Source organism: Cucurbita moschata, unplaced genomic scaffold (assembly GCF_002738365.1).
Source record: "Cucurbita moschata cultivar Rifu unplaced genomic scaffold, Cmos_1.0 Cmo_Scf00016, whole genome shotgun sequence".
Classification (NCBI taxonomy): domain Eukaryota; kingdom Viridiplantae; phylum Streptophyta; class Magnoliopsida; order Cucurbitales; family Cucurbitaceae; genus Cucurbita; species Cucurbita moschata.
The window spans coordinates 4,086,081-4,094,762 of NW_019268532.1; the positions used below are offsets into that span (position 1 = coordinate 4,086,081).

An 8,682-nucleotide genomic window follows, 5' to 3' on the forward strand; every position below is an offset into this window, starting at 1 on the left:
TTTTTTTTTTTTTTTTTCTCTCGTAATTATTCGTTAGGTCGTATCTTACTTGATTGAAGCCCCTTCCTATAGTTGGGGCTCCTTTTGTGTCCTTTTTTCTAGCTGCCCCTGTATTTTTTTTTTCAAAATGAAAACTCTGTTCTTTGTGGTCCTTGTTGAAATCTCCATTATAGATGGTATTTAATTTTTGAAATCTAACATATATAATTAATTGTTCAATTTGATTATCGTACTAATTATTTACAGTTATTGTTTAGCTTTATTAAAACCATTTGTTTAAGAATCATTATTAATATTGATTGCTAAATAAACTCAACAATGTAAAATTTAAGGCATATTATTCCTAATATATTTATTAATGAATGAAAATTAAATTAAAATTTAATGTCTTAAAATTATTTTAATAATTTGACTTAATAAAAAGTAAACTAACTAACAACAATTAATTATCTAAAAGTTAACTAATGTAATAAAATTGTTGTAAATAATTATGAGAACCTAACAAAAATATTATTTATACATATGAAATCTTGATAACCTTCCCATACATTATCAAACACATTTATCTAATACTCAGACAGACATTCTGTTCCCTGACATCCTATTGTTAGACATCTTAATCAAAATTTTCAACCAAACGATTCCATAATGTACAATTTTACGTTAGTTGGGATTTGTTTTTAAAATTTTTTAATTGTCTTTTAGTCGAGGGTTTTCTTCTTTCTTGCAATATCCTTTTTTCCATACAAATGAATGGTGGCTATGGAAGTCAAAATAGCTGACATGTAAGCTAGTTTTCGTTAGAGTTTGTTTCCCTTTCAATAAATATATTCTTCACATTTTTCCTTGAAATGAAGTGGTAAGTAGTGGGTATGTTGAATTCTCTCTCGTGCATAATGCACGTGCACATTCCCATGTTGTCATGAATCATTATATCATTGGTGCAGACCGTGGATACTATTCTGTGGAAACCGTTACACTTCTAGTGGCTCTGAAAGTTCGTTATAGAGATAGAATTACAATCTTGAGGGGAAATCATGAGAGCAGGCAAATAACTCAAGTGTAAGATTATTTACCTTCCTCTAATTCTTACATTATTTGACTGAAGTTTTTGTATTTGTTAACTGAGTATTAAGTTTTTATTTTTTTATTTGTAGACACAATATTAAGTTTTATTTTATTTTATTTTATTTGCAATAGACCGTATCTAATCCATGCTCCACCAAGGAGTGCACTTATTTTCTCCTGAAACTGTGTTGTTTTCTTATTACTTCTTGTATTTTCCTGTTTGTAATGTTATATTATAACAGTCTCTCGTTCTAAATGGTTCATGGCTTGCTTTCCCTGTTTTAATTGCAAAATGCAAACCCTTTAATAGTTTGATTCAGCATGGACAGTAGAAATGTTGGTTTAGGTCTCCCAAAATCTGTTTGCAGAGGTTGCACTAGTTTGGAGAGATCGGAGTATGAGGATATCTTCTTTGAACAGTATCTGCTCTGTCGTCCCCATCCAAACTAAGGACCACATTAACTCCTTACTCTTTTAGGGTCTTTTTTTGCTTCCACTGAATGTTTGCAGGAGTAACACCTTGATTTATGGCCCTAACCAATGAAGTCTCTTAGGAGAACTGTTTTCAGGAAAAAACCAATTTTTCATTGAGAAAAAGGAAAGAAAACAAAAGGGACATTTTAGATTATTGATGCAATAATGAAGCCAAGCAAAAAGCCAAATAAAATGAACAATGGCATTGTATAAGAATTTTTTAAAATTATTTTTGGAGACTAGCCTGGCCTCTCTCTAGGATGACAACTAGATGCATAGGTGCCTGTTCTTCTAGTTGTCTCCCATTCAAATTTCTTCTAAAATGGGTTTACTGTTTTCCCTTGAAGTTTCTGTTCGTCTCACTTGGCAACAAGAATAGAAATGGATTTTTTTTTTTTTTTTTTCTCTTTGTGCTGAGTCCAGACGTATCATGTAGGACCATGCTAAGGCATCCTTATATTCTTTCTAAATGTAGATCAACTTTTTGAGAGCCAAAGTAGTTCCAATCTTAACCTCTTGGGGTTCGTCTGCGGCCCCTAAATGAATGGGTTGGGTTTCTTCCATGATGAGTTGAGCCCCCTAAATGAATGGGTTGGGTTTCTTCCATGATGAGTTGAGCCTTCCTTTTCTTTGATCTCTCCACCATTTCCAAGAGTGAGGGAGGAGTTTCAACATAGGTTTCTTCCTCATCTACCTGCATGAGGTAGTGATCATTGGAGGGGGAGTTAAGGTCTGCTATTTGTTTTCTTCCTTATTTTCGATATTCCTTTTTCTTTCTCATCATCGCTCTGACACAAGAAATCTTAGATTTAGGTTTCTAGCATTTTTTTCTGCCGAAAATGATTGATTAATTTTTGTCAGTAATTTTTATAGACGGTTTGTTTTTGAGGTTAGGTGTTATTGTAATGTATATGTGTGTTTATTTTAATACATGCAAAGACATGGAGTTTGAGGACTGAACATGAATATTAAAATTTGGTGGTATTCAAACTCGATGCTCAGGTTCAAACCTCACGGTGTCCACATACCTAGAAAGTCCTGAAGTTTTCATGAACCAAATGTTGTAGAGGTCGAGGGTTGTTGTCTTATGAGATAGTGGAGATACTCAGAAACTGCTTTGGATACTCACTCTATAAAAAAAAATAAAAAAGAAAAAGAAAATGGTGCTATGTTATGGTTTCTAGCAACCCTCCTGTTGGAATAAAGTATTTTGTCGTATGCTATCTCGAAAATATCTTTTGGCTATGAAGCTAAATGTTTTTTTCTTTCTTCATTTTCAGCATCGGCAACACCCTTCCCCTTCAGCTGCTTTAGGATTATGTTTACCCACTTTTTTCTATTGGTTTCTCAAATGCAAATGAATGAGAATTCACATATTTGAAAAACTGAAAATTTGTCAATACTCTTATTTTATATATACTACGAGTTGTTAGTTGTGACAAGAATGTTAACAGTGTTTAGTTACTCCAGTTATCTTTTCTGTTTTTATTTATCTGATTTTTTTTTTTTTTTCAGTTACGGATTCTATGACGAATGTTTGAGAAAATATGGAAATGCAAATGTCTGGAAGCACTTCACTGACCTCTTTGATTATTTACCTCTTACAGCTCTAATTGAGAGCCAGGTTTGTGTTCTTCTTGCATACCTTCCTTATTTGGATTGTTAGACAGGTTCTAATAGTCTTATAATTATCCTAGCGCAGGTTTTTTGTTTGCACGGAGGACTTTCACCATCTTTGGATACCTTGGATAACATCAGATCGTTGGACCGAATTCAAGAGGTACTTAATGTGCAATGTTAGTAAGCATGTGATGAATATTGAACACTCCCCATTCAAGGACTAACTACCATCGGGCTATACAATTGCAATGTTTAAAAGGCATGCTTTTTGGAAAAGTGAGGCAAAGCGGGCAAGTGCATCTTGCTTCAATTGTTGAGGCTCACTTGGGCCTGTGGCTTGGTGTCTCAAACCTTGTTTTACTTTACTTTATTTTTATTTTTTAAGTTTTCTAAAGAAAGAAATAAGTACTCTTAAAAATGTTGATTTCTCTACAATCTCTAACCAAAACTCTAATTTTCTTAATTGTTTCTAACCAACCCTTGTTTTGTTTTCATCTTTCATGCTGAAGCTCTAGATGGGTATTATGATTTCGTGTGCTTTTAAAAACATTGATACGTTAAAAGAATGTTCAATTACTATTTGTAGACTGGATTTGCATAGCATTTGAGTCAAATGCAAGAGATTACTTATTTAGTTTTTAAAAAATAAAAGGAATACTTGAAATTAGTATTATTCATCTGATTCATGGAACCCCTCTATCATAATGTCTTAATCTGGATTTTAGAATTAGAAGGATGAAATACCTGTCATCTATAATAAAGAATAGGACTACATTGCCTGTTATTCTCTTACAAGTGTTTTATACAACTATTTGACCGAACTATGATTACATCTCTGTTAATTTTAATCTTTGAAGTTAATATTCGTAGTCTTTAAATGATCATTCTTTCTTGCTGGAATTATGTTTGGCGATATAAGTCCTAAAATGAGTGATTTTCTGGTGATTTAATATTTTGAGGCTGATTTTTATGGTTGAAATTTGGGGAGGATCGAAGATTGTTAAAGATTGTTTATGCGGGACTAGAGTGGGAAATTTGGAAGGAAAAAGAAGGGTCTTTACATAGTTAAATAAGGTGCATTTTTTGAAAAACTTGGGATTTCATCCATTTGGTAGCATAGTTTTGATCATCTATTACACAGCAGTTCGTTTTTTTTTTTTTTTTTTTTTTTTTAATTCAAAAGAATTTTCCAACTCCATTTTATATACGTTTCTTTTATCCCCCCCTTAAAAAACGAAAAAAAAAAAATCATTTCCTTCATTATGACAAGTTGGAGAGCTTTGGTTTAATTTCTTTTTTATTTTTTTTAGGTTTTGGATTTTAATCATCGTGTAATTCCCCTGTGAAAACATTTGTTTCCTGTAAGAAAAGGTGTCTAGAACCGAGTCCAGGGGTTTACTTATTTTTGGAGTATGAAGGTATTGATTTTGACTTCTTTTTGCTTGGTTAATTTGATGTAGATAAGAGTCCATATAATTATTAATTTATTTTTAGTTTAAGAGGATGCCCCTGTTCTTTAATTTTTGTACTTAGTTTTCCATGGACAGAACTGTTTTGGTTGTGTTAAAATACAAAATTTAGAGAAACATGGAAATAATCGTAGCGTGCTTACTAAAAATATTATCATTTTGGTTCTTCATCAACATGCATTCTGTTGCCTGAAAATTTACCAGATCAAGTTGATGATATCTATTCTTAGTCAAGACAAGAAATTTCTTTCTTACTAACCTTTGCGTGGTTTGTTCTCTTGGATTATGTTACTAGGTTCCACATGAGGGACCGATGTGTGATCTCTTATGGTCTGATCCTGATGACCGTTGTGGTTGGGGGATATCTCCTCGCGGTGCTGGATATACTTTTGGGCAGGACATTGCCACCCAATTCAACCACACAAATGGGCTAACACTGATTTCAAGAGCCCACCAACTCGTAATGGAGGGATACAATTGGTGTCAGGTGCGTGAATTCCGGTGGATTGTTTTGCTTATTATTTTTGCTGTTTCTGCAAAGGACGTTGGTACATTACTTTGCCGGTTCCTTTCTTGCATTTCTCTTTATAGGACAAGAATGTGGTGACTGTTTTTAGTGCTCCAAATTATTGTTATCGGTGTGGGAATATGGCTGCAATCCTTGAGATTGGGGAGAATATGGATCAAAATTTTCTTCAGTTCGACCCTGCACCACGCCAAATCGAACCCGATACCACACGGAAGACCCCCGATTATTTTTTGTAAACGCTCGGCTGCTTGTAATCCTCCCTTAATCTGCGGTGTTACTGTGAATTTGACTTTGAAAAAGGAGCAGTCTTTGTTTAAGTTTTCACCATTCTTTTGTTTGGAGTTTGTGCTGTGATATGCTGCTCTGTTAATGGTGCGCTGAAGATTAGATTGATGAAGAAGAAGAAGAAGAATGACAGAAAGGCGTGGGTGGCGTATTGTGTTGTATATTTTTTCAAGAACGAACACGAGCGAGCGGTAATAACCTTTCCCTGTGCTCTGTAATTTTACGTTTTCAAAGTAGGGAGCTGATTTTTCAAACGCTTTGTAGAAGTATTATGTTTGAGATCCCAATGCTAATGAAACTTTGGTTATTTATTTTTATCAAAGTTGTATATGTTTCTTTCCTCGCCTATCTTCCATTTCATCTGTATGGTACCCATCTCTTATGTTTATTGTTTCTTTCCAACGATTTATTAACTTTTGTTTTATTATTTGTATTGAATATTTTAACCGTTCTAGTGTTGATTCATGGATCTCTCGATTTGAGAAATCAAAATAAGAGGATCGAACAATTTCTTCTGACCATTTGATAAATGTTAGGTTGATTATCATTTTCTATTTGATCTTCATTAAAAAGAATCGATTCAATATATGATTTGAAGTTGAATTAAAAAATTCAAAAAAAAAAAAACTTTGTTCTTATTTACTCGAACTTTGTATCTAGAGAAAATGATGAATACTTCATTTCCAATCGAGCCGCTCCAAAAGACATAATACCTCCTCCTTTGTGTTTGCAACATCACTGAAATCCATTACTATTCCAGAAACTTCAGCTACATCACCATTTCCATTGCCCAAGAAAAGAAATGAGATGCAGACTCGAATCCCAGACGCAAGAGGGTAGAGATGTGGAAAATTAAGGTAGTCAAAATAAAATGCCCTGCAAGATGTTTGATCGACGTAATCGAATATAGATTTATTGACTATTTGAGCAACTTTACTAGAATCCTTGTATCCCACAATCACGGATACACCGATCGTATCACACATAGGAATTGAGAACCCTGGCTCAACTGCTAGAGTCATCTTGAACCCCGGGCCTTCTAATAGATAACTAAGCACATTAATCGTACGAGGCGTTGGGTTCTTAACACCATCTTGGAGGACTTTACCCGGAACCACCTTTGAGAAGACTAAATTGCCTTCGCTCCAAATGTCAATAAAAAACTCTAAATCATCAAACGAAAGTCGAGGAGAGAGAAGACGTCGACTATTAGGACATTGGTAAGAATTTCGATATAGTTTATAATACGTCCCAGTCGGAAAATTAGACATTTTGTAGGTTGAAGGCCACCTCTTAATGCACAAGCATTTCCAAAAGTAATCATCTCGAGCTACGTCTCTCCACTCTCTGGATACTGCCATGCATGAAGCAAGGTCCACGTCTTCCAACAACGGAAAAACTAGATTCAAAATTTCCCATGCCATTTTGTAAATAGAATAACACACGATCGGCGATATTTTATCTGCACCAATAAACCACATCATTTAAGTCAAACCCCGAGTAAGGATGATATTGCAATCCAACTAAATTGAAAACATTCATGTGTGCAAATTTACGAACAACAAATTATACATATAACATCATATAAATTATGATTCGAAAATTAACACTTTAATCTTAAAACCATGATCTCGAGGTGCATAATATATATATATATATTACATTTGAATATAGACCGAAAAAAATGAATAGACTAAGAAAAAACGCCGTGAACTGCAAAAATAAAATGAAAATAAGGGAATGAAAATCACTCTAAATAGCACAATTCATAAGTTTCGAGAGAGAAGATCATACCGTATTGAGGAAAAAAAAATATTTTTATCTTTGAATTTAGGAAGGTGGAGTGTGCTCGAGAAGAGGAAGAAAAAATGTTTCGTCTCTAAATCGAAGAAAGTGGAATGAACGGACTGCAATTTATAACAACGAAAATTATGTGATTTTACGAAAATATTATGTGATCAAATGAATCTACAAGATCATAGATCACGTATATTATCTACAATAAGATTTTGCATCTTCGTCGATAATAAATTTCATTAATACTGTTTAAATTTGGATACTCTCCCATTTTTTGAAAACTTAAAAAAATATTTAAATAATTTATATTATATTATAAAAATATCTATTAAAATTTAAAAATATAACAACATGTTTAATAATAAAAAAAATTTATAAATCCAAAAAAATTAAAAGATATAAATGAATTTTTTTTAAAAAAAAATTTAAGAGTATTTTTTTTAAACCATTTTAAAGGTTAAATCAATATTTTTTTAAAAACTCTTATAAATTTAAAAATATTTTTGAAACTCAAGTTTTAAAATTTTTAAAAATTTAAAAGTATTTTTTTATATTTTATTTAATTTAAAAATATTATTAAAATAATTTGAAACTTCAAAACATGTACCTAGAAACCTAAAATTATATGTATTTATTTATGTTTTACGTGCATTAAAAAAAAGTTAGTTTATTTATGTTTTATCGTTTTACCATTTTTTCCTGATCATAGATTAAAGATTTGATATCTTTTATATCTAATAATTATAAAGTATGAATAAATAATTTTTTTTAAAAAAATTAACAAAATAGAGAATTAGATTGGGTTATCAATCCAACTAAAAACTTTCCTGTTGGGTCAAAAAAAAAAAAAAAAAAAAAATACCATTTACATGGTAAGAAAATTTAAACGGTTAACACTTTTTTTAATTAAATAATTACAACTAATAATTTATTAATTTATTTTTATTTTAAGTTTTTGTGAATATTAATAATATTTATAGATATTTTTTAAATTATTAATATTTTATATTATATTCATGTATTAGACGGACTTTTATTTATTTATTTTTTGGTCTCATGTTTATTTAATTTTTAGACTTTCTTTTTTAATGAATAACACCACCTATCCATTGAAACCGTCACAAATTTATGGAAAGAAACATGAGTTATTTTATTTATATAATTATAAATAATTTAAAAAAAATTAAGATATAGTTTAATAATTATTTTATTTTTACGAAAATTCTAAAAATAGAAATTTTTTTTAGAGCTATTTTTAAAATTAAATTAAAATTTAATTTAATTTTAAAGCTATTCTTATTTTTAAATTTTAAATTTGTAACCTTTGATTTAAAAAATATTATACTAAAATTTTAATTTAATTCTAAAACTAAAAAATAAAAGATTATATCATCTTAACAAAAAGAAAGTTATCTTGGTTTCTAGTTAAAATCAATAATT

The 8,682-nt window shown here is 30.9% G+C and overlaps 2 protein-coding genes across 2 annotated transcripts in view; one reads left to right on the forward strand and one right to left on the reverse strand.

The window, feature by feature from the left end:
- LOC111454384 (serine/threonine-protein phosphatase PP2A-2 catalytic subunit) overlaps positions 1-5,770 on the forward strand; it is an 8,847-nt gene extending 3,077 nt beyond the window's left edge. The window contains exons 2-6 of the mRNA XM_023095857.1: positions 948-1,062; positions 3,058-3,166; positions 3,245-3,322; positions 4,927-5,118; positions 5,223-5,770. Of these exons, the coding sequence (XP_022951625.1) occupies positions 948-1,062; positions 3,058-3,166; positions 3,245-3,322; positions 4,927-5,118; positions 5,223-5,396 (668 nt within the window). The 3' untranslated portion in view covers positions 5,397-5,770. The remainder of the gene's footprint in view (positions 1-947; positions 1,063-3,057; positions 3,167-3,244; positions 3,323-4,926; positions 5,119-5,222) is intronic.
- Positions 5,771-6,122: 352 nt separating this feature from the next.
- On the reverse strand, positions 6,123-6,869 carry LOC111454022 (F-box protein At5g39250-like). The gene has a single exon (XM_023095291.1). It carries the CDS (start codon positions 6,867-6,869, stop codon positions 6,123-6,125), a length of 747 nt encoding a protein of 248 aa, XP_022951059.1.
- Positions 6,870-8,682: the final 1,813 nt, after the last annotated feature.